Raw genomic sequence first — 26,864 nt, 5'->3', positions numbered from 1 at the left:
AGTTTCTAGGCACCCGTTGATTTGCAACTAACAGGCATTTTGGTTTTGCCGAGCGAGGGCCATTAACTAATCTCTCATTTCTTTTTACGTCCTCCTCTTCCAGAATGTTTCTCATTAAACCTGGCCTTGTCTGCTACCGCTAAATGAGAGCGGTAAACATTTGCCAGGTCAAACGCTGCACAAACAGGGCTAACAAGGCAGAAGTAATGCATAATTTATCTCGCCAACAGCCAGGGTTCCACAGAACAAACAATCTGACGAGGGAACATTTGTTTTAGTGCGGTTTTTCGAGAGTCGTCATTAATTTAACCATTCTGATAATGTCTCAGGTGCACGTCCCAAATGGCACACTATTCCCTATATATTGCACTACTGTTAACCAGGGCTCATAGGGCTCTAGTCAAATGTAGTGTGCTATATAGGGAATAGTGTGTAAATATAAAATGTCAGATGAAGATTTCCTTCAGGCTGTCGGATAGAATGGAAGAAAATCAGGAGGTGCAAGTAGTGTGAAATATCTTGGGCTTTCTTTTGTCAAAAGCGATTACTTTTCTGGGGATGACATGAAAACAAGGCTCCTCTTCTACTGCATGGAACCACATTTGAATTAATATATTTTGGTCATGAACTATTAACATTGTTTTATTGAGCAAACCTGGTAGGCGGGTAGTAGAGACTGCATAACCACATTTGAAACTGAATTTGAAGATTATATAGAGAGTCATATACGTATATAACAAAGATACAACATGAATTGGTTCCTAAATGTAGATACCATTGCGTAGTAGCAGTTCTTATAATTTGTTGTAGTTGTAGTAATTGTTTGTAATATGGTTATATGATGTCTCCTCAACCAGAAAACCAGTTTACAACGAGAATATTATGCCATGAAGTCCCCATATGCCAAATGTTTGACACACTTTAATCACATAAAATAAAAAATGGTTCTGGATCGTTCTCCAATCAAGCATGTGGTTTAGCCGACAAATTAAATGCCCCCGTCATATTCAATTATTCTGCTCGCCACTTGGGTTCGGAAGGGCCCCATTTCTGTTAGAACAATCCTGGTTAAATATTTTATATTGTTTCCTCATGCAACAAACCCCCTCAACCCCCTTCTTCTCTGATACCCCCATGTCACATTAGTTCAGCTGCACCATCGAGAGCATCCTGACTGGTGCATCAAGGCCTGGTATGGCAACTACTCGGCATCCGACCGTAAGGCGCTACAGAGGGTAGTGCGTACGGCCCAATACTTCACTGGGGCCAAGCTTCCTGCCATCCAGGACCTACAGTATATACTAGGCGGTGTCAGAGGAAGGCCCAAAAAATGGTCAAAGACTCCAGTCACCCAAGTTATAGACTGTTCACTCTGCTACCGCATGGCAAGCGGTACCAGAGCGCCAAGTCTAGGTCCAAAAGGCTCCTTAACAGCTTCTACACCAAGCTATAAGACTGCAGAACAATTAATCAAATGGCCACCCAGACTATTTACATTGACCCTCCCACCCCCTTTGTTTTTACACTGCTGCTACATGCTGTTTATTGTCTACGCATAGTCACTTTACCCCTACCTACATGTACAAACTACCTCGACTAACCTGTTTCCACGCACACTGACTCTGTACCGGTACCCCCTGTACATAGACTCGTTATTTTTATGTAATTTTATTGTGTGACTTTTTAAAAACTTTAGTTTATTTAGTAATATTTTCTTAACTCTATTTCTTGAACTGCATTATTGGTTGTGACAATTTCAAAATGGTATTTTATTTGATGGACAAGGCAAGACGAGGCAGATAAAGAGAGCCTAGCTCACACCACCAGACCTGGGTTCCAGTATTATTACATCTAGTCAAATACCTCAAGCGTTTCCTCTAGCCTGCCTGGATTGCCAGATGGGTGTGGTTTCAGTCAAGATTAAGTATTTAAAAGGATTTCAAATAGTATTTGAACCCAGGTCTGCACCATACACAGGATATTGAACCCAACCATCTTTCCTGCTTTGGACAAATTAGTATTTCAGGCAGAATTCCAGAGGCCAGAAGGTGAGACAAGACGGCATTTTGAAGCTTTTGTTCTCTGCCAGTACCTATCTGTGTTTTTTCAGGTCAAGGGAGAACGTGGACACTAGTGTTTCAGGCACTCTGGGACAATATCCTTCCATTAAAACTTCTTCATGAAATATACAAACTAAGGATGGGTATACAAAACAGAGGTTTGCTTCAAGTCTTTCATTTGAGAAAAGATGGACCATTGTTCATTTGGTTCAATTAAAGGCACTCCCCCCCCCCAAAAAAAAAAATGTAAGTAGATAATTTCCCAAAGTCCTTGAACACAGGAGAGGAGATCTCCACTCGTCTATTTGTCAATCAATTTTGGTGTGTGTGTGTGTGCCTCTCAGACACACACATACACACGCACACACATCCACACCCACACAAACACACGGCCCAATCTTTTCAACTCCTCAACCCAGAACTGCAGAGTATGGGCATAGCAAGCAATATCCTGCACAATGCATCACTTAGGGACGCCTTCGAAGCCAGCTGTCAGAAAAATACTGCATTGCATTGGCCAATGTCAACTCCCCTCCGCAGCCACGGTAATCAACATGTTCAAACAGTGTTAGCGTCATCAGGCTAAGGCCACAGCAGACACAAACACAACTCAAGAAAGGGCTATAGTGTGATCCCTATCCTTAATGCCCTTTGAGTTGATGCTGGAGGCTATTTTTGTATCCTTCTTCATTAAATAGATGGCTATTCTCTCAAACAATCATCTGGAGGGCAATTGGGAGAGCACACGACCCTGCAGTGTAATAGACACACACGCACCCATACACACACACACACAGCGCCTTAAAGGGATAGTTCCTGATTTTGGCAATGAAGCTCTGTATCTACTCCCCAGAGTCAGATAAACCCGTGGATACCATTTTTATGTCTCTGTGTCCTGTATAAAGGAAGTTAAGAGGTATTTTCACAAGACAATGCTAACTAGCATTAACGCAATGACAACCTAACCCCAGCGGGACTCTGGACTTTTGCCCACTCGAAGGTAGTGCGCCATCCAATAAATTATAACGCATCACTGTTTCCTCTATATGAGAGTGGGCTGGCCTTCCTTCGGAGACTTGGAATGAGCTTCAAAAGGCCCTGAAGTTACAGGAGCTCATCCCTTAAAATGAGTTTAAAGGTAAGATAAACACTTTGATGGAAAATGAAGTGGGAGGCTGTCGATAATTTGAACCCTAGTTGCTCCACACCTCCCCAAACCATCTTGCTGCTCAATGTGTAAATGTATGCTTTTAAACTGTAGTGCTTTGTTTTTTTATGCTGTAAAAGTGTCGGAAACTTTGTGTGCTACAACTTCGGCCAGGTCTCTCTTGTAAAATAGATTTTTAATTATATTGAGACTAACCTGGTAAATTAAAAATAACTAAAAGAACGGAAACTGGGTGAAGGCACAACATATCCCCATCGTCCAGCTTCCCGTGCCCTTTCTGCCTATGGGCCCTGGTCAAAAGTGATGCAGAGAATAGGATGCCATTGGAGATGTACACCTTCTCTCTCCTTTCCTTCTCACCCATTCAGCCACAGAGGTTATTAATATGGATATGATTGGATTCTATGCCCTACATTTGAAGTTACACATTGACATTCGGGAGGAATTTTCCACCGCTTTGATGATCTTCACAGACCCCCCCCATCTCTTTCTCTATATTGTTTTAACGTTGTGCGCGCCGAAGCTTGCTTTTATATTTTCACTTCAAAGGGGAAGCCTATTTTCACAAGGCCGCAGGCTTTTGGATTGTTTCTGTGTAGTTGCGTGCACAACAAAACTTATCAATGATCATGTGTTTTTTGGCATGTGAAAAAAAATAGGCTTTAAAGAGACTACGATGCGCACGGTGCATTGCAATCGATGTGTGTATTTTGAAAATCATTCAAGGTCGTTGTCAATGATAATCCCCATATTCAAATTGATCATCAGCCTTTGACAGAAAGTTGCTTGAAAAACATGATAACTGTCCATAGATCTTATCTGATGGACCAGGGCCTGTATGATCATAACCATAAGTTGGGGATGCTTACTGTATATAGTCTTGTTTCACTATATGTACAAGTGGGTAACCTGTACAGGTGTGAGGTTTTTGACATATCCCTCTCCCCCTGAGAACTCCTCGGAGAGGGTCAGGGAGTGTCAATATAGGATCAGTTTGGCTTTTTTAGATCATGATACGATTATATGGGCGGGGGGGCACCTGATCCAAGAGCCGAGATGCTTTTTGGTTTCTTGATTTTTCTTCTGTGTAAAGATTCTAGTTGCATGGATGGAAAATATCCCTACATTGCTGTTTGAATATGATAATTGTTCTATTCATTTAATTCAAACAGCAGTGCAGTTACCACCATATTGCTTTTCCTCTCGTTGATTACAATGTATTCAGAGTTAATACATCCCAGTGCTCCTTTGAGAAACATCACCTTCAACCTTGAAGTTAAATAATTTCCCCACTGATCAGCATATCTTTTGAATGTGAGGTTAATAACTACTTTGTATTAGAGAGAACATGCTTTACATACATCCTAACACCACACCCACACGCACACGCACACACACACAGACACACTAGCCATATGCCTCAGTGGCTCAACATTGGAATGTGCCTTTGACTTCTAATTATCTCAGAAGAAAAAAGATTCTCATCCAATTTTAATTTGGGTAACATCATTGGCATGCAGGTCTGTCTGAAATGCAAATGTCCTATAATTATGCCAACGTAAAAAAAGGCCAAACTTGTCAACAGATGTGGTGGAATATTCATTCTCATATCTTTACATATCAGACAAGTATTTTTAATCACTCAAACGCATAATCACCCTAATCACACGAAGAGATAACAAAACGATTGTTATTCTCATCAGACGCTGTCTAAAACATACAGGAAAAGGTGAAGAGGACCTTTACTACCAGATGAGTGAATGTGTAATGAGGTGGAACCATTCTCATGAGATGACTAACCTTGCCAGAGGCCTGAGGATTTAGGTTAACTTCACGAGCTAATGACCAGCCTTGGCTATAGCTCAGCGAGCTAGCAGTCTTGTGACACGCGAGAGACCCTGATACGAACCATGGTTGGAACCATACTGAAACAGCCATTGAAACGCAGCTATTCAATATAAACTAATGTTCCAAATGTTTCAGAAGGGCTAGTGAGGTGTGTCCGTCTCTTACTCAGTTCAGGCCATCATTAAGATGTGCCATTATGTAGCCTGGTTGCATTTCAAGCTGAAAATGGACAATAAATGCTAAGCATTTCCTTGATTATTGATTGGCAGACTTGGATGATGTTGGTCCATTGTTTTGAGGATGACAGAAACAGTAAAGACAGTGGCCTGGATTGGTCTAGCAGTTACTGTTGCTGTCGGCTTCAGAGCACATGTACAGGTGTACCTGATGTACAGATTCATTTGATCACTCTGTTGTTGCAGAGAATCCTCCTGCACAGCGGGAAATGCAAACTTGTATTAGAGGTGTAAAAAGGCTTCTAAAGTTTGTAATTTCCACTTTAAAAAGTGAAAAATGTATCAACCCCTACCAAATTGACAAATTAATTACAATCCACATAATAATTCACATTTCCTGTTACTGCAGGATTATTTCCCTACATGTACATTTTAGTCATTTAGCAGACACTCTTATGCAGAAGGACTTACAATAGTGAGTGCATACATTCCTGCTGTGAGAAACTGGTCAAATTAAGATATGACATACAAGTATGTATGCAGGTGTTGGCGTTTGAATTTAGTTCGCACCGCACCCATACTTTCCTGTCTCCCTTCACTATCTCTGTCCAGTAAAACATTTTTTTATTTTTAAATACGTAAATGCGTTTGAGAGTGATGGTGATCGTGAAGGGAAGGGCTCGGCCATACGATCTCACAGTGGGTTACATCACGGAATGTTGCCACTACTACCAAAGTCACACCTGGTTGAGGAATCTCGAGAAGGCCACCGGCTTGTTCATCATGCTGACAGACCAGCAGGATTTAGCCGAGTGCCAATATACCCTCATACTGAATTCTTATTATTTTTTGGACTGAATCACGCTCATTGTCTCCAATACTCCAAATGCCATAAGGTTTTTTTTCACTTCTATAACTGACTACAATGTCGAGGCTCTCCTAGAAGTTGGCGGTGTGAGGGGGAATCATTTTGATATCATGGATGGTCAGTCCTTGCATCCATAGCTCTGTCTATGCACTGAGGAGTGATTACATTTCTAATGCCCCATCCCTCAGCTTTTTACCGAAACAGGGGCGTAGAGTATGCTTTGTTATTGTTTCAACTGCTGCTTGCCGCTTTAATGTAGAATCTAGTGCGGGGAAGACTGGGACCAGAAATCAGCCCAGCATTTCTAACACACCGGGATAGTTTTTTCCCTCCAGGCCCCCGTTATTAGCCAAATAATGATCCTTTTGCGCAAAACCTCCAATTTAGACAAGCCAAATGGGCAAAACAATTGCCCTATGGCCAGTCCGTCTCTGATGTGCTACAGCTTTCTCCAGGTGTATCTTACTTCATCTTACTAATGGTAGTGAATCTCCTTCTACACATACAATAAGAATGCAGTACTTTCCCCAAACAGGAAATCAAAGAAGATAAATGAAAATGTATAAATAAATCAGAAACAATAACAACATATGTAATATCCTCATCTCGTCTGTTTGGTGTTCTTGCGTTGGAAAATCAAAAAATCGTATTGACAAAATGCCAACAGCTACTATATGTAAATAAAGCCTCATCAAAATGTAAATTATTCAGAAATGTGTCTCTGCTTCGAGCACGTCCTCAACACCTGTTTCAGTAAGTGTGCCTCTCTCTGCGTGACGTTTACCATGGTTAACAACACCAAAAACAAGGTAAATGGTGCAGAAAAACCAACATTTTGTCTCTAGGCTTCCACCTGACGTTAGCTTTGGAGAAGCATTAATAGGCGAGGGCACAGGCCTCATTTACATATACTTCAATAAACTACACAAAATAAAAAACTGTCGGGATCAGCATTAATTCCAGCGCCGGATTACATAAGACACTGACTCGCAAAAGCCAAGGAATACTAAGGAACGCCTCTCCGCCAGTATCTCTGATGTCAGAAAGGGTTGGGAGAAATAACGTCCCGCAGTGCGATGTGCCAGCTAAGTAGGGCATGTCTGGAGCTGCCACCGCCAGCCCGCCTGCCTTCAGAACTCTCCTTTTGCAAGGGGGCGAACTGCTGCTTTCAAGCTCTCCCTCTGAAGACGATGCCGAGATCACAGAGTTGCGGAGATAAAGCGCCTGTGATTCTACTCCCCCACCTCCATCCCCATCCCTCCTGCGTCCCACCCTCACTCGAGTCTCAAAATTAAACTTGAATAAAGACAGACAGGGCAGCAGAGTTAATATGGAGCTGCGCTGCCCGGTCCCTGGCTGGTTGCAGTGCAATGACGAGCAGCCAAAGTTCAGCAGCACAGCCTTGAAGTCATGCTGGTACCCAGTGAATGTAGCCAAGTTATCGTTACTCATTGTGTATTTATTATTACTTTTATTAATACGTGTTATTACTTTATTTTATTATTTCTCTTTTTTTTTTTCTCTCTTCATGGTTCGGAAGGGCCCGTCAGTAAGCATTTCACTGTTAGCTACACTTGTTGTTTACGAAGCATGTGACAAATAAAATTGGATTTGATTTGGATTGAGAGAGTTGCCAGACCAGTCGCTGTATGCTTATAAAGGGAGTCTCGAAGAAGATGGTGGCCACTGGCAAGGCCACAACCAACACCACCTATATCATTTCAGCCCTTGCTAATATTACCATTGAATTGCTGTTCAAAAAAATCTGGGGTACCAGTATTGCCTCAAGAGATTTTCCATGCTGCTTTGTTTGGACTGGCACCGTAGAAAATAGGTGAAATGCACTGCAATTTTACATCTAGGCATTGCTTTGTAGGTGTGTAGCCTTAGGAAATGTTGAATAACAGTCCAAAGAAAAGAAGCGCTCTCTCACTGCGCTTGCAGAGCATCACTTATTTATTGAATGCCGACATTTCAGCCTCACCGACCGTCATCAGAGATCTTAAGCAGTATTTCCTAGCAGAGGCTCCTAGAGAGGCACACTTACTGAAACAGGTGTTGAGGACGTGCTCGAAGCAGAGACACATTTCAGCCTCACCGACCGTCATCAGAGATCTTAACCAGTATTTCCTAGCAGAGGCTCCTAGAGAGGCACACTTACTGAAACAGGTGTTGAGGACGTGCTCGAAGCAGAGACACATTTCTGACTAATTTACATTTTGAGGGGCGGCAGGGTAGCCTAGTGGTTAGAGCGTTGGACTAGTAACCGGAAGGTTGCGAGTTCAAACCCCCGAGCTGACAAGGTACAAATCTGTCGTTCTGCCTCTGAACAGGCAGTTAACCCACTGTTTCCAGGCCGTCATTGAAAATAAGAATGTGTTCTTAACTGACTTGCCTGGTTAAATAAAGGTAAAATTAAATCGCCATGTCAGTCTTGGAAGGGGGAACGGACTTGGACTCACACTATTCCCCATGTCTTACAGCAGTGGCTTCATCAAGCGCAAGCTCTTGGCATACTTTGGCCGTGACGCTGCAACTACTGCTGTACTTGTGTTCGATGGAGAGAGGGATAGAGAAAGGGAGATGGAGAATAAGAGAAAGGGAGAGGCCCAAGGCAGAGGCCTCTGCTAAAGAGAGGGCGAGTTGGACAGAGAGCCTTATCCTGGTAATGAAGAGGGACGGTCAACAAAGCCACCAGCAAAAATCCTCTCCCCCTCTGCTACAGTCATCTGTTAATGTTTGCCTTTTCAATTGTTTGCACAGTGATTTCCGATGGGAATACACTTCACAGCACCTAGCCTCTCAGTTCTTGTTACACACTTCAATTTGACAGTAGTACTGTTTTCATGTTTTAGGGACAATAGCTTTAGACGGCCATCTTTACAGACTAGGTTTCAAAATGTGTATTTCTGTGGCATTACAGCTCTAGCATGGTCCCGTATCTCTTTGCGCTGTCATGCTAACGGCCATAGCACTAGAAACACAGAGGCAGAAAGGTTGACTGCATATTCAATTCAAATTGAAATATCTCTTTTTAAAGTCATCCTCCCCCCCCACCTTCCTCGACTTTTCCTAAATAAGTCTATTTAACGCAGGTATGTTCCGCAGAGCATCAAATCCTCTTGCAGAGTCACATGCAGGTAAGACGTTTTGATTTCTAGATATTATCAGAAAGAGCGGATTCCGAAGTTTCCAAAACACTGACCTTTGACAATAACTCTCAAGATTGAAGAGATTAGCTCTATTTCAAAATGTCACTTTTTCAGAGAATAGCCCCTGTTCCATGCACTACACATAATGAGCATGTGGCAGCAGGCAGCCTACAATAACTTCATGAAAATGCCATTGTGTTCTTTGAATTGATGTATTCATTTATTCTAATGTTATCAAATACCTCCACAAACACAACCAAATAGCATATACGATAGCATATATGAAATGTGTCTATTAGACTTATACTTGAATGTCGCAGTCAAAATGACCGCTCATTGGCTCAAAGCAGGGTCCCTCGAGGCCCTGCTTTTCTAGTGATAGGAGTGCTACAGAGCACAAACAGTTCTGGGATTAGACTGCAATACCTCATTTTCCCTACTGATTTGGGAGCAATACAAAATGATATCAAATAGAAAACAGTCCAATAGTGACAGTGTTCACAGAAAGGCATTCACAGCGGGCATATAGCTGCCTCGCTGCCTCACTGCTTGACACTTATGGGGCCAGCTAAGCTACTGGAGGAAAAGGAAGAGACAATAGATCGAGAGACTGAAAGAGAATGAGGAAAGGTGGAGAATTTCGTTACACTCAGGCTTCGGCTGAGTTTAAATCATAAGCTCCTAAGTGACTCCTGATAACATCAGCACAGTGGGAATCTGCCCAAGAGCCTGTCAGCAAGGAAGACGAAGAAGAAGAAGAAGAAGGGTAGGAGACTTCAAACACCACCCTGGGAGCATTAAGCCTTCCCACTACAGCTCAATGAATTTAGGAGAGAGAGACTGAGAGATAGAGAGAGACAGACAGAGAGTGAGACAGAGAGAGAGAGAGAGAGAGACAGAGTGCTGGAAAGCACAAACAGCGAAGCTAAGAAAGATAGCATCAGTTGAACACTTCCTCTGGTGCGTGGAAGTCAAAAGGAAAGAAGAAAAAAATGAGCCACAACCACTTTAAAATAAGCCATCTTTGGCATCTTCAGCATCTGTCGTAGGTAATAGTTAAGAGGTCAACAGATGCTTGCGTTGTAACTACCTTGCGGTGGAATGTGGAAAACAAGCGTACTAGACTGAGCGAACAGAACGACACTTAACAACACAGACATGTTCTTCAACCTTGACAGTGTTGATTGCTTGTTCGTCAAACATGAAACTCCTTGGAGTCTCCTTTATCTCAGCTCAAACGTAGGTTTTTAGTTTCTAACAACTTTACATCGCTCCTTGAATGTAACATATTTTCTGAATGATTCTCTTTTTTTATTGTGTAATACTAGATTACCGATTGCCTGTCCCTGACACTCATCTTTATGACAGGATAAAAGCATACGATTTCAGATTTTATTTTGATCGAAGACAGCACATGGGATTGGATCACTTTCAATGCAAACCAGCATACTTTATACAGGTACAGGCCAAGACAAAGACTGATTGGTATACTTCAGTCTGCCTCAGAATGACAGGATCTCAGGAGGCAGAGACTGTGGGCTCAGCCCATCTTTGACAAATGGGCAATTCTACGGCGACAGAAAGACGCCAAGACTCTGACTTTTCCACTTTAAAAGGATGTCAAACAAAAACCATTGATTTCAAAGTTAAACAAACCATACAACTCAAGGACTTTCAACAGAACATTTGACAAAAACAGATTTAATCGAAAAACTGTGAAGAGTAACAGAATGACGTTTTCCAACAACTATCAAATACTGCATCTAATCCAAAGTAATATTCAAAGATGTCTGCATAAAGAATGGGGTGTCAGATATGATATGACACCTTGACTTTGATCAAAATCTATTTTGGTTATTGAACTACAGTAAGTGCAGTAGATTAACACCCAGTAACAGAATGATGGTAACAGAGTGACATCATTGGTCCAGCCCTGGTCGGTACTATACAGAGATGCATCGTGGTGTTTCCTGAATAGGTACACAAAGCTAGAACAATGATATTTCCTCCTTTGCATGGTTGGGTATTATTCTACACACTAGCTATTATTATAATGAGCTCAGAACCCAAATAATACCACATTTGGTTGGTCCGAAACGGACCAAATCTGTGCCAATCATAGACGTCTATGTTTCACAAGTTTGGACATCCTAGTACAACACAGTAGAACACAGTACAGTAAAATACAGTGGAGTTCAGTACAGTAAAATACAGTGGAGTTCAGTACAGTAAAATACAGTGGAGTTTAGTAGACTATAAGCTAGTTTAGTACAGTAAAGTACAGTACAATACAGTAAATTATACTGTACTTTACTTGTGTGCTCTACTGTGCTGTACTAAACCATTATCTACTGTACAGTAAAGTACTGTACTTTATTGCACTGACCAATACTATACTCTACTGTAGTGTATTGTGCTGTTCAAACATGAAGCAGATGTCTATGATTGGTCCAGATTTGAACTGACCATATGTTCACTACTTTTCAATGTCCATGGATGTCCGGTGTTGGTCAGTGCTCAGTGAGTGAGAGGGCTGGCTACAATACATGGAAAGAGAGGGGGCTCATGGGTAGGTGTCAGTGGTGACGGGGGAAAGATCTATACAGTTACATATTGGTATATTATTTGACGATATATCGTATAGTAACGTTTTGACAATATCGCAATATAATTTTTGCGCTAGTTTGCTGTACCGGCACAAAAACTCCAGTATTTTTCCTTCATAGCTTTTGTTCTCCATCTTCTTTTTAAACAGGAAGCCAATTTGTTTTCGGCACTTTTACTTCCATGACTGATCAAAGCTAGTTTTCTCATGGCTCTCTCTTGTCCCTCCGCAGCAGACATGTGGTGAGCAATATGTTTGGAACATCGCATCGCAATAAATCACAGTATGGAATTGCAATACATATAGAATTGTGAGAATCGCAATTACATATCATATTGGCACCTAAGTATCATCATAATATCGTATCGTGAGGTCCCTGGTAATTCTCAGCCCTAAGTGTCAATAAGAGCTGGAAGTGGTGACATTAACTGGAGAGAGAGTAGATAGATAGGGAGAGAGAGAGGGAGGTGGTGTCCAGACTGTTTTCACACTCTTGGTTTGACCATGAGACAGAAGGAGAAAGTAAACAGTAATGGGCTGAACATAACAGTATGTCAGTGGAAGGGAGGACAGTAGAAGGTCACCCAACTGTGGTTTGAGACTACTATAAATTTTCATTGCAGCCATTTCAGTTCAGTCATTCTGTTACTGATTTGGTAACAGAATAACACGCTATAATCACATAATAAATCATAAAACAAATGTTATCCGCAAAAACACTATAACTAATTAGCAGGTCTACCTTTACGGTACTTGTTACTTCTGTGAACTTTCATCATCCTCCCTCCTCATGAGGGACAGAAATGAGAAAATATCTTAAAGATATGTGGTGTTTTGGTAACAGAATGACAAGACACTAGGCAATATTTTTTTAACTTACAGATGGCAAATCATTTTGGCAAAGCTAAATATAAATGATATTAGTTGGTAGGGGGACATTACTTCAGCATTATTGTGTTTTGATGTATTTCTAATACCCTTTAAGACTGTTTCTGCTGGATGTTTTCTAAGATCCATTTTCCATCTGTTTGACCAGAAATCAAAGCCTTTGCTTATTCCTCATTTTTAAGATGGAAAATGTAGAGACATTTATTTATGCCTTCATTTCTCAAAAGGTATTTACTCTTAGATATCATTTGACACCCAATTTGATGTGCTCCTGTGAACTTCTCATGTCAGTGCTAATGGTTCTTTTTACATTAAAATTCCCAAATCTAGTGAAGGAAGTAGACCATACACTGGTAAATTAGCCTGGTCCTAGATCCGTTTATGCGATGTAGAATAAAATAGAATAACTTTTAGCAGAAATTTAAATACAAGCAAGGCACTCAAACTAATTTACAGTAAAATAATTACACATGTACAGTACAGTGGAAGGGGATATGCAGAGCAAAGTTTTTAATTGAGAAAATGTACATTTGTAGCGTTCGATCTAATGTCCACAGTTAGTATGGATATTGGAATATAGTCCCAGTCAAAGTTCTCCCAGAGCTGTGTCACCCAGATCCACACTGAAGCTAATTTCTTAGCTAAGCTACCGCAGCTTTGAAAACAGGTTTCATGCAGCCCAAAGCTGAGGCTTTAGTCACACTGGTATGAGGTGCCGTTTGTAACATGCTATATTCTGTGGAAATGATTAATTCCTTGTCACAAAATGCAAACATTGCCATCTTTTGTGCCCACAAAATGCCAAACGGTTATACACTGAAACCCCATGAGGGACTGTATGCCTCCCAAATGGCACCCTATTCCCTATATAGTTCACTACTTTTGACCAGGGACCATATGTCTGTGGTCAAAAGTAGTGCACTATATAGGGAATATTTTGCCATTTGGGAGATCCATCCCGGCATCTGAACAAAGCTCTGCCTCGCACCCAGATGTTTATCAGCCAGGGCCCTTGGCTTTATGAGATAGTGCCTAGCGTCGCGCCATAGTGGCATTACTACCATCCACGAGACCACGATGTAATTCCCTCTTTGCATATGCCAATGGGATACGATTAAGAATGCAAACTGCACCTCGATCTATCTCTCCCTATCAAACACACCCACGAGGCTCATTGTTAGGCACGTAATAAAAATGTTAATGTTCTATTGAGCCCCGATAAGGCCTACCGCCGCCCACCTAGGCTCTTCTGATGTGCTTGTCAGGGCTGCAGATCACTTTCACATAGGGGACGCTATCTGGCAGCATTCCAAATGGCACCCTATTCCTCATATAGTGCACTGCTTTTGACCAGGGCCCTGACATTTGGGATGCAATGGCTGCCATTGCCCAAACTGAGGAGCTATTGTTGCAAAGCCAAGTAGGAGATTGATATACCAATAAAAAAAGTGTAGTGAATAAAACCATATAGGAAGTCTCCACTTCCCCCTTCCTCGTGCCAATAAAAAATGATAGACAATCAGTTACCAGAGGGTGATGGTGATAATCCGATTAACAGGCAGGCTATTAAAAGAGGAGCGGGAGGTAACCGTAGCAACATGCTACTGTTGAACACATGAGAGGGTGTGATGTCATGTGTTATACCATGGTTGAAAAGTGTTTCCCCTTGATTTGACTCTTATTGAAAATCCTTTAACGGACAATCTATCAAAAGGGGAACGGTGCTACCGTTGAACACAGGGGAGGTGTCAATGTCACGTATACTCCCTCTCCGGTCTCTAGGTCACCAGGCTGCTGATTATCCCGCACACCTGTCACCATCGTCTCGCGCACCAGCGCCTCATGACACTCACCTGGACTCCATCACCTCCTTGATTATCTTCCCGATATCTGTCACTCCCCTTGGTTCTTTCTTCAGGTGTTACTGACTCGGTTTCATGTCGGTGCGTTGGTTGTGGCTATTGTTTTGTTTATTTATTAAAACACTCACTCCCTGTACTTGCTTCCCGACTCTCAGGGCGCTCGTTACAGTCAAAGCATGCCAAAGGAGAAGTGAAAAAGTGTTCCCTCTTGATTTAACTCTTTATTAAATTACCAATTTGAGGCATCAGGGCGAAATACAAAAATCTATTTTATTTTATCAACTCTTATTTTACTAAGTACTAGGTTGACTAAGGACACATATTATTACAGCAACAGTTTGGGGAAGGATATCCAATATCCAAGATTGAGAACATTTGGGACAGTTTTTCAGACACAGATTTAGGCCGAGTCTTGGACTAAAAAGTGCTTTCAATTGAAAATATCCATTGAGAATGTTTTTTTACTCCAGGACTAGGACAGAAATGTTTAAAATGAATGTTTCATTTATTTAGACTGTGGGTCTTTAAGAAATGCAAGGAGGAACACACTGGATGTCTTGGCAGCCCACAAAGGTACGGACGGACTGGTCCAAAGATTGAACAAAGAGTGTGTGTTTTCGGTTGATTGGACGAGTGATAAGCGCTATCTGTGGCTTCACAGGGAGCAGCAAATGTCAAATACGGCAAGATAAGCAGTGCTCAACCAGGCAGACTCCATGACCACTTTGTATTCAAATAGCTACATTTCTCTTACTGCTCTCTCTGGAGATGGACCTGATGCAGCATGTGTAATTTGGAATCATAAGCTAACCCTCCTGTATTTCTCATAAAGGATCCTAGACCACAAATCTAGAATACTTTGGGTTTTGAAGTCTATTTCAGCATGTGGATAAACATATATGTTCATAGTTTTGTATATAACCGTGTAAATACATATTTATGAGAATAATACTATGTTGTGACTGTGAATGTGAATGTACGTACTTCAGAGCATCTCTGTCATACTCTTTGGTGAAACAATGTTAGCCTTGGGTGAGAAATGGGATGTGGTTCTTCACAGTGACATTCATCCAAATGTTTTAATAAATATTTTAAGCCCCAGTTCATAGCGTTTGTCTAAATTTAGTTAAGCTAAGACACCCACGGATACATTTCTTCAGGGGGCAGTCTCTAAATCGACGGTAGCCTGCGTATTATTTGTCTCATTATTATTAAGACAAAATAGATTTCAAGCCGCCAGACTGTCGGGGACACTAATGTAAAATCAAATTACAGGGTAACGAAGTTAAATAGCGCGCTTCGTTCGGCAGAGAACTCCCAAGTCTTGTGTTCTGATAGATATGAGCTACACAGCTCCACACACTTTCTATGGACAATTTTAGATCTTTCATTTTAATTTTGTAAGCTTTCTAAAGAACATTGCTAGATATATTGGACACAAAACTAAATTGTCATTATTGGAAATCAGTCCTTAAATAATCAAGTAGGCTAAAGATTCTCAGAACTGCAGCTGGATCAAAGGCCCATCTGTCAATCCAAGTCAAAAAAAAACTTTATTGAAGACTGTCACTTGCCCAGAGATAGAGATGGATAGAAAACAACACTGACTTGTTTCTTTGAATATGGTCATTGATGATGCTCACTTTCTTTTTCAAAGCCAAGCATCCATCTAAGGAACATAAGACAATGGGCAATGTTATGTCTACACCCACCTTTCTTCCAGACCCATATTCTTTTGTTGACCACCGGGCCCGGTTTTCCCCGGAGGTCCCCGTAGCATCCTCCTCATCTCCTAGCAGCCCCGCGGAAGCTGTATCTGAATCCTCCCCCTCCTCCAAATCCTCTCCCTCCTCCACATCCATCGTCTTGAGACGCTTAGGCGCTCTCTCGTATTCCCCTTCCTCGTATTCCTCAATGAGAGACATTGTTGATGAATAGCAAAAATTTTTTGGTATTAGATTAATTCAACACCTGAGAAATAAATCACAAAAAGCAGTCCGGAAAGTTGCATGCACGTGGCTCTAAAACAGAATGTCGACCAAGCGAACTAGAATTCTGACAGCTGTGCGCATTGACAGTAATGCCACCCTCCAATACGCCCCCTTCTTGTGCGTGCACGTTCACTCTTTTTTTCACATTGCAGATTTTCTTCCATTGGACAACCTATGCTTCTGTTCTGAATATAGTCGTTGATTGGCTATGGTGGTTAGGCGTAAAAAGCGAATATATGATAGAAGCTTCTGTATCACGGAAGACGAGCCACAGTCTGTAGTCTACGTGCTTACCATCAAAGAGTAGAACACTAGGCCTAATTAAAAGGTAAACAATGAAGCAAATGTATCCCATGACACTTCACATTTTAGTCATTTAGCAGATGCTCTGACTTACTGGAGCAATTATAGTTACCGTAACCGACCTACCCAGTTAGCTCAGGAATTTCGAACCAGCGACCTTTTTAACAGCTAGGTGACCTGCCGCCCTACTTTCACATGCAAATAGCACTTCATTGCTATATGCAATCCATAGGCTATTGGTCAAGTACTTTTCTGTTATTACTATGTACTAGTACAGTAGTATTAGACTTAGAACTACACAATGAAGAAAACAGTCTAGTTGTTTCAACTAATTATTAAGTAACTGGATCCACGTGTTAGGCCTACCTGAACTTAAAAAAATATTTGGAGCAAACTTAGCTCCCAAATGTATTTGGGCATCTTACCTAAAAAGGCTGTGGAACCAGCAGGGTTGGAATAATGCAGGGGCTTACCGGGGCTGAAGCCCCTGGGCCCAGGCCAGTGGGGGGCCCAAGAGGTAAGTAACACTTTTGTATTTAAGTAAACAAAAATATATATATATATATATATAGTACCAGTGAAAAGTTTGGACACAGCAATCATTCCAGGATTTTTCTATATTTTTACTATTTTCTATAAATGTGAGGACACCAAACAATGAAATAACACATATGGAATCATGTAGTAACCCAAAAAGTGTTAAACAAATCAAAATATATTTTATATTTAAAATTCTTAAAAGTAGCCACCCTTTGCCTTGATGACAGCTTTGCACACGCTTGGCATTCTCTCAACTAGCTTCATGAGGTAGTCACCTGGAATGCATTTCAATTAACAGGTGTATCTTGTTAAAAGTTCATTTGTGGAATTTCTTTCCTTCTTAACCCTTTCATGCATGAGTTCCAAATATCTCTAACGGTCGTCTCAGCGTGAGTTTTTTAATCCATGTGATGTTAGAACGTTCTCTCCATTCCAGAATGTGATTGTTACGCAACAGTACATTTACTCCGCACTGCCCTCAAACCAAGGAATTTAGACAGCTTTTATTTCAACTTCAATTTCAAATAATTTTCTAACAAGTTTTTATTTTCTAAGAACAGTTTGAATTGAGGTGTGTTCCGCCTCCTCATTCATTTACATAAAAAGAGTCATTTTTACTTTTGTGGACAACTTCTTTTTTTGGGACATTTCTGACCCCGACAAAATTCCCCAAGCACTTCCCAATTGTTTGTGCAGTTCAAGTCTGCAGACATTTGCGCTTCTTCCGTCAGAACAGGATCTGCACACGTGTTCACATTTCCACCTGTTGCCCGCATCGCAGTCATTGTTGTTTTAGTTACTAATAATAACTTTGGAAATAAGTGCCTTATCATGTTGTAATAGTTTCTGTATGTCGTTTGTATTGTAGCTTACTGTATGTGTGGAGCATAATCTATTTGTGTATATTCCGTATAACCGCGGACACGTGGCTGTGATTGGGAGTCTCATAGGGCGGCGCACAATTAACCCAGTGTTGTCCGAGTTTGGCCGGTGTTAGGCCATCATTGTAAAAATAATTAGTTGTTAAATGTCTTGCCTAGTGAAATAAATAAAAAATATGAGCATGGTTTGTTTATTTGGTCTATTCAGCATAGCTCTGTTCTGCCCTGCCTTGCCCCCTTGTGGAGCTCAAAAGGTAGTTTCTTATTGTCATAACTCAAATTTATGATTTTGTCAATGCAATATACTATTTTTAAAATAGCAGTGTTTATTATGTTACTTCTTTGTAATATTGTTTTATTGCTATATCCTTATATTGTATTCTATTGAATAATTCCTCATTATTCTGTACTTTCAGAAACCACAAACAGTCTCATAACTGGAGCTGGAGCTGGACATCTTTGGAGCTGAAGATTGACGCCAGCTTTAGAATGCTAGCGTACACTCCTTAACAGTTTTACTGGATGGAAACACAGCAAGAAAACACACAGGCCAATATGAAATAGTCCTCTATTTTATTGCAGTATTCGTGGTTGGTTCAACAACAACTTGTTTTACTAGAGGGAAGAAAACTGAATATGCATAACCCATATTTAATATTCATGCAGTGACTGAACATCAACTGCATTCCCCCCCCCCCCCTCTAAAGACATTGTATCATGGCAGGTCACCTGTTAAGTCAGTCAGTCACTTATTGCTGCAGATGTGCTCAATAGTGCTTGGGCATATGATACTGATCAAAGCATGGTGAAATACATAGAGGTGTATCACAAGCTAAACACATGTATTTTGTCAACTTCCTCTGCTTACTTCCCCTGGTGCCAGACAGGCAGACTTTGCAGTGCCTCCGTGTGTGACTACCTTGAGCAGTAGTTTGAGGGACTTTGCAGGGAAAATGCCATGCAGTGAGGCGTAGGGTATTGTCCGGGCGACCCCCAGTGGATCGGCGCCCGAGGGGTGTGGTGCTCCTCCAGCAGCTCTCTCATGAGGTTCTCTCTATACTTTTGGTAGGTAATTACTTTACTGATGAGGGAGTGGGGAGGATGAGGAAAGTTAGAGGATGATGAGGCAGTTGGTAGGTGGGTGAGATATTGTCACTATAATTGCATAATGTATTTGTATGTGAACTGTACATCCAATTACCAAAAATGCATTGGTCAGTAATCATCTCACCTGTTAGTTGGCAGTGAACTATGCTGCCGTTGAGGGCAGCAGTGTCGATCAGATGGAAAAATATCTTCTTATACCACTTGGTCGATTTCCGAGTGCATTCCACAAAGCATTCCACAATGTCCGCCTTATCCACGGCCCCCATTTTAAGGTTATAATCAAGCACACAGTCTGGTTTGATTTCTCTCTCTCCCGTCAGGTGGTCCATCTTCCCTGAGGCCGCCGTGGTTGCTGTATGGACAGTGGAGAGGACATGGACGTCTCGCTTGTCATGCCACATGCCGTTCTCCTGGAACTCCACCTCTCCTCTCTGCATCTTCCTGCATCCGAATGCCGGCATCCCCTTCCTGTTCCAACTTACTGTGCCACAGGCACCTGTGCTGATGGAGAGCAGATGCTGGAAGAGTGTGGGACTGCTGTAACAATTGTCCATGTACAAAGTGTGTCCCTTGCCGAGATGAGGAGCCAGCATGGTCATCACCAAACCCCAAGTCCTAATGTTAGATGTCAGCGGTGGACCCTTTGTAAACTATAATGGCAAATCCTGTCTTCACGTCACACATGACAAAGAACTTGACCCCAAACCTGTGCCTTTTGGAGGGAATATATTGACGGAACGCCAGCCAACCTTTCCATAACATCGGGAACTCATCAATGCGTAGGTCCTTGTATGGCACAAAGACCCGACCAAATGCTGATGTCAGGCTGATAAGAACATTTTTTATTTTGTATAATGGGTCACTTAGGATGGCAGTAGCATTGTTGACGAAATGCAGGCATCGCAGCAGAACTAGGAAGCGGTCTTGGGAAAAGAGGGAGGCAAAGAAGGGAGTTGCAAACATAGGATCTGTGCTCCAGTATTCTCTTAGGGAGTTCTTCTTTACTATCCCCATGAGGACTGTCACCAAATCAAATCAAAGTTTATTTGTCACGTGCGCTGAATCCAACAGGTGTAGTAGACCTTACAGTGAAATGCTTACTTACAGGCTCTAACCAATAGTGCAAAAAATGTATTAGGTGAACAATAAGTAGGTAAAGAAATAAAACAACAGTAAAAAGACTATAAAAAGGCTATATACAGTAGCGAGGCTATAACAGTAGCAAGGTTACATACAGACACCGGTTAGTCGGGCTGATTGAGGTAGTATGTACATGTAGATATGGTTAAAGTGACTATGCATATATGATGAACAGAGAGTAGCAGTAGCGTAAAAGAGGGGTGGGTGGGACACAATGCAGACAGCCAATGTGCGGGAGCACTGGTTGGTCGGCCTAATTGAGGTAGTATGTACATGAATGTATAGTAAAAGTGACTATGCATATTTGATTAACAGAGAGTAGCAGCAGTGTAAAAAGAGGGGTTGGGGTAGGCACACAATGCAAATAGTCCGGGTAGCCAATTGATTACCTTTTCAGGAGTCTTATGGCTTGGGGTAAAAACTTTTGAGAAGCCTTTTTGTCCTAGACTTGGCACTCCGGTACCGCTTGCCATGCGGTAGTAGTGAGAACAGTCTATGACTAGGGTGGCTGGGGTCTTTGACAATTTTTAGGGCCTTCTTCTGACACCGCCTGGTGTAGAGGTCCTCAGTGATGTACTGGGCCATGCGCACTACCCTCTGTAGTGCCTTGCGGTCAGAGGCCGTTGTCGTGACGTTGTATTAGTTAATGTGACGACTGCTGCTCATCGAATGATTAACGGTTTATAATTGCGTGATTAAATTAATCAGGCAATTATTAACTCATAAACCTGGGGCACCATGGGAAAATTTGTTTTATTGTGTTTTTGTTTCCCAAATTAACTCAAAGAATATCAGAATATCGATTTTTACAACAGTCGCTAATTAATCAATTTCCTCTACAGTCTCATTCTGAACGTCGCATAATCCAGGACTCTACACAAACCCGGATCCCACCAATGAGCTTGTACCACACCAATTTTAGTTGATTATTTATTTACTAGAAAGCTAAAATGATAATAAAAGATACACATACACAAAAACACAGTCTAGGCTATTGATTAGAACTTAGTATAAAGGGCCAAAACACTATGAAGTGTGTTACTCAAAATGGGGATTTCAAAAAGAGAGAAAAGGAGAAAGTACATGAGAGAAACATACATTTGGGTGCATTTGTCAGCTATGCTTATTTTAACCCTAACCTTGCCCCGAAATGCTGCTCTTATGGGTCAGAATATAATGATGTTATTACGTGTGAAGGTCTCCGTGGATTCTCCGTGTGGACCGTTTAGGCTTCTCAATGACACACTTCTCTGGTGCAACTCTCTGGTTGTCCTCACCGATGTCAGTGTCCTTTTGGCTTAGTGGCCCGATTCCTCGCCCTTGTTCTGAAAGGGATCTTCAGAGGACAGCCAGCTCTGTAGCTCAGAGCTCATAGCGTAGGAATGGAAACAGTGTGGATATCACAATTCAATGGGAAGTAGAGGCCGGGTGGTCCGGCTTGAATTCACCTGCTTAGACACAGCTACTCATCCGTAGCATGGGTAGAAAAAGATGTCTTTGTCTTCAACTTTTTGTTGCGTTTTGGGTTGGTTGACTTTTCAGACCTTAGCTGCAGCACGGGTCACTTAGACTGATATGTTAACTCTTAACTCATATGTCTTATACCCTCGGGTCAGAATTGGGCGTAACCGCCTTTAGGGCAATTCTCTGGGGGTTTTTTCTCTGTTTTTTTTTCTCTAGATTTGACTCAAATCCAATTTTAGACAACTAACTTCACATTTCATCTTTACCAAAACATTCTCTTTTATTTGGACATTTTCCAAACAACGTACAATGTATAAACATCAAGCATATACTAGGAAAACTCTTAACGTTATAATGTTTTCGTAATAACATTGTCCTTTAACCTTTAATAACAACACAAAAATGACATGTATTTTCATATTCCATCTTTCGTCATTACCACCATTGTGGCTGACGGAAACCATTGTTCCAAAGTCCATTTATAATGTTCTGAGGCTGGTTCTCCATAGTGAGAGGACAAAGGATTTTTGTCTGTTGCCTAAGATTGACCCTGTTGGGGGTCGGAGATAATCTGTAGGGTTGTGGTCTCCTGTAACCTGACCTGATCAGGACAGTCATGACACCGAGCAATTCCCTTTACCAGGCAGTAATGCTCTCGGTGTTGCAGCTGTACAACCTTTTGAGGATCTCAGGACCCATGCCAAATCTTTTTAGTTTCCTGAGGGGGAATAGGCTTTGTCGTGCCCTCTTCACGACTGTCTAGTTTGTTGTTGATGTGGACACTAAGGAACGTGAAGCTCTTAACCTGCTCCAATACAGCCCTGTCCTCCGTTTCCTGTAGTCCACAATCATCTCCTTAGTCTTTTTGACCAAAGATGTTATAACAAAATGAGGTGAGTAAGGGTTGACTTATTTTTTGGGGACTTCCGGAAATGAAGGGTGGGATGTGAACGATGGTAGACGACACACCCATTCAACATGCATACTATAAACAGACCAAACTCATCTTGTCTTCTCTTATTATCTTTGGTTTATGTGAGGGAATAAAGCATGGTTGCACGCTGAAACTGTCACGAATCCCGCTTCCTGAGTCTGTGTTTGCCTGTGTTTCTGTCCTGGAGTGTGTTTCCGGTGTCCTGGAACGCACCCTGTCTGGTTGCCGGGCGAATTAGCTTGTTGGGAGATCGATGTTCACCAGCACCTGTATCCCATCAGTAATCTGCACACCTGTCCTGATCATCACCTCTCCCCTTCAAAAGCTCTGACCTGACATCCATTCCCTGCTGGATCGTTAGCCATGAACAGTATGTTGTGCCAGAGTATCAGCCTCAAGTTGGATAGAATTTGTTTTGTTGTTTTTTACGTATTGCTTGCTTTAAACTTACCTCTGTTTGTTCTGTCTTCAGTTACTCACCCGGATAATTTACCCCATTCCCGCCTGGTCGGAGGAGGATTCCGCTACCCCATTGGATCCACCTATTTACTCCCATCAACTCACCACCGCTGCCCGCTACGCCACCTGGATATATCTACCCATTCACATTCACTTGTAAATAAATACTCACCTTCTTCCTACTCTCCTTGTCCTGGTCTGCTTCTGGGTTCGATTTTGAAAGAACGTTGACAGAAACGAATCATCGTCAGATTACTTTTGATTTCTAGAAAGTCTTTTACTCAATTATTTCAATCAATGGTGAGCTCCTCACCCGTGATGTGATTAATTATACAAAGTAGTTGCTATTAGCTAATTCATATTGTAGTTTGTCAGCCGGGAGTTAGAAAATATGACTGCTTGTGTTGCATCAATCTTTCCTCAGTTAGCTGTAGGACAAATGTAGCCTACATTTTTCCAGTTAGGATGATTGTGTTATGCTACAAATACTTTTGTGAATATCTGAACATTGCATCCAAAAATAAACTGCTCACATTCTGGACATAACTTTGTAAGGACTGTGTTTGTGTAAATAGTTTCTGAAAAAAGTGTGGCCAGCTCAAATGCTGATTGTTGCATCTTTCGAAACTGTCCGTTCTAAATTAGCATTCTAAATAAGCGTTCTGATCACACAGGTGTGATCATACGCTTCAGGGACCACTGTAGAACGATCACACCCGTGTGATGGTACGTGTGAAAGGGTTAATGCATTTGAACCAATCAGTTGTGTTGTGACAAGATAGGGTTGGTATACAGAAGATAGCCCTATTTGGTAAAGACCAAATCCATATTATGGCATGACCAGCTCAAATAAGCAAAGAGAAAACACAGTCCATTACTTTAAGACATGAAGGTCAGTCAATTTCAAGAACTTTGAACGTTTCTTCAAGTGCAGTCGCAAAAACCATCAAGCGCTATGATGAAACTGGCTCTCATGAGGACAGCCACAGGATAGGAAGACCCAGAGTTACCTGTGCTGCAGAGGATATGTTCATTAAAGTTACCAGCCTCAAAAATCAGTAATTAACTGCACCTCAGATTGCAGCCTAAATAAATTAATCACAGAGTTCAAGTAACAGACACATCTCATTATCAACTTTTCTGAGGAGACTGCGTGAATCAGGCCTTCAAGGTCAAATTGCTGCAAAGAAACTTCTACTAAAGACCAAAAATAATAAGAGACTTGCTTGGGGCAAGAAACACAACCGATGGACATTAGACCGGTGGAAATGTGTTTCTCCGTCTGATGAGATTTGTCTTTGTGAGACGCAGAGTAGGTGAACGGATGATCTCCACACGTGGGATTCCCACCATGAAGCATAGAGGAGGAGGTGTGATGGTGTGGGGGTGCTTTGCTGGCGACACTGTCAGTGATTTATTTAGAATTCAAGGCACACTTAACCAGCATGGATACCACAGCATTCTGCAGCGATACACCATCCAATCTGGTTTGTGCTTAGTGGGCCTATCATTTTTTTTTCAACAGGACAATGACCCAAAACATACCTCCAGGTTGTGTAATGGCTATTTGACCAAGAAGATGGAGTGCTGCATCAGATGACCTGCCCTCCACGATCACCCAACCAATTGAGATGTTTAAGGAAGAGTTGGACCGCAGAGTGAAGGAAAAGCAGCCAACAAGTGCTCAGGATATGTGGGAACTGCCTGAAGACTGTTGGAAAAGCATTCCAGGTCGCTACCTCATGAAGTTGGTTAAGAGAATGCCAAGAGTTTGCAAAGCTGTCATCAAGGCTAAAATATATTTAGATTTGTTTAACACTTTTTTGCTTACTACATTATTCCATATGAATTATTTCATAGTTTTGATGTCTTCACTATTATTCTACAATGTATATACAGTGGGGCAAAAAAGTATTTAGTCAGCCACCAATTGTGCAAGTTCTCCCACTTAAAAAGATGAGAGAGGCCTTTAATTTTCATCATAGGTACACTACAACTATGACAGGCAAAATGAGAAAAAAATCCAGAAAATCACATTGTAGGATTTTTAAAATTTAAGTGCAAATCAATCCCAGAACAACAGAAAATGACCTTGTGAAGATGCTGGAGGAAACAGGTATGAAAGTATCTATATCCACAGTAAAATGAGTCCTATATCGACATAACCTGAAAGGCCGCTCAGCAAGGAAGAAGCCACTGCTCCAAAACCACCATAAAAAAGCCAGACTGCGGTTTGCAACTGCACATGGGGACATGGGGATTGTACTTCTGGGAGAAATGGCCTCTGGTCTGATGAAACAAAATAGAACTGTTTGGCAGTAATGAACATGAGTGACACCTGGAGGGGTTGGAAACAATCACAGGGACAGGTGAAACACTCTGCCTATGAATTTGAGAGTGGTTACGTTTCTTCAGCCCCGTCCCTAAGCTTTTTACCAAAACAGAGGCGTTGACAATTATTTGTTATTATTTCTACTGTTGATTCCCCCTTCAAGGACCTTCTGTTCCATGCCAAGGAGCCAAGAAGAGTAGGAGAAGCGGTAGGGAAGGTAGCAACAGCAGAGTGAACAGCTAAGGATAAAAGCTTTGAGCATCAATCTTTTAAGCTTTGTGGTGGTTTGTGCTTTGGAGTGGCTGTGTTTACAATGTGCAAAAGGTAACAAAAAGTTGTGTGGTGTCAATTGATTTTCTGTCTCAATTTTCTGGGACTGTATGAGAAAGAAAGGCAAAGATGAACACAGGACAGTTCTGTTCGGAGTACTTTCCTCTATTTTTCATCAAGATTTTCTCTCCATCTGTGGATACTCATCTTATCAACTAGGTTGAAACAAAAACTCTCCCAGCCAAGTCTTTATCTACCTAATGATGCATTCTACTATGCTCTTTTCCTTTCTCTTATTAGGATATTGCCACTTCTCTGTTTCTTTCCTTTTCTCTCTTTCACCTCTGCTGGACAAGGAATCCTGTGAAAATCAGCAGTTCTACTGAAAGGGCCTCCAGTTGTTCACGTAAAATGAAGGAATGAAGTAAATCATCTTGAGAACAAAAAATCACATTTCCACGGACTCGAGGGAACATTCCTTCTTTGCATTCATGACCTAACACCATTTTCATGGAGCTATGGTTCATTTGAGTAACGACAATGATTTACTACAAGACATGAATTGGAATTTGTGCTCACCTGGGTGAGAAATGGTCAATTAAGTATAGTATTTATTTATTGTATTGATGTTTAAAGATTTGATTAATCTACATTTTTTGTCAACTTTTGTTTGTCAATGTTTCTGGGTAGAATTCTCCTCAAGCTGCTAGTTAAATGTCACTAGAAATATGAGATAAGCTGTTCCTCAATTCCATAATATTATCCTCAGTACTGCAATGGAGAGATAAAATAAATATTCAGTCCAAAAAGTCTGCA

At 41.5% G+C, this 26,864-nt stretch overlaps 1 protein-coding gene across 1 annotated transcript in view; it reads right to left on the bottom strand.

The window, feature by feature from the left end:
- LOC115142672 (heterogeneous nuclear ribonucleoprotein L-like) overlaps window positions 1-16,686 on the bottom strand; it is a 49,264-nt gene extending 32,578 nt beyond the window's left edge. The window contains exon 1 of the mRNA XM_065001597.1: window positions 16,340-16,686. Coding sequence (XP_064857669.1) covers window positions 16,340-16,552 — 213 coding nt within the window. The 5' untranslated portion in view covers window positions 16,553-16,686. The remainder of the gene's footprint in view (window positions 1-16,339) is intronic.
- Window positions 16,687-26,864: the final 10,178 nt, after the last annotated feature.

This window comes from Oncorhynchus nerka, linkage group LG15, assembly GCF_034236695.1.
Source record: "Oncorhynchus nerka isolate Pitt River linkage group LG15, Oner_Uvic_2.0, whole genome shotgun sequence".
Classification (NCBI taxonomy): Eukaryota; Metazoa; Chordata; class Actinopteri; order Salmoniformes; family Salmonidae; genus Oncorhynchus; species Oncorhynchus nerka.
Note: the sequence above shows the minus strand (reverse complement) of the source record. Positions and strands in the feature narration are given on the sequence as shown.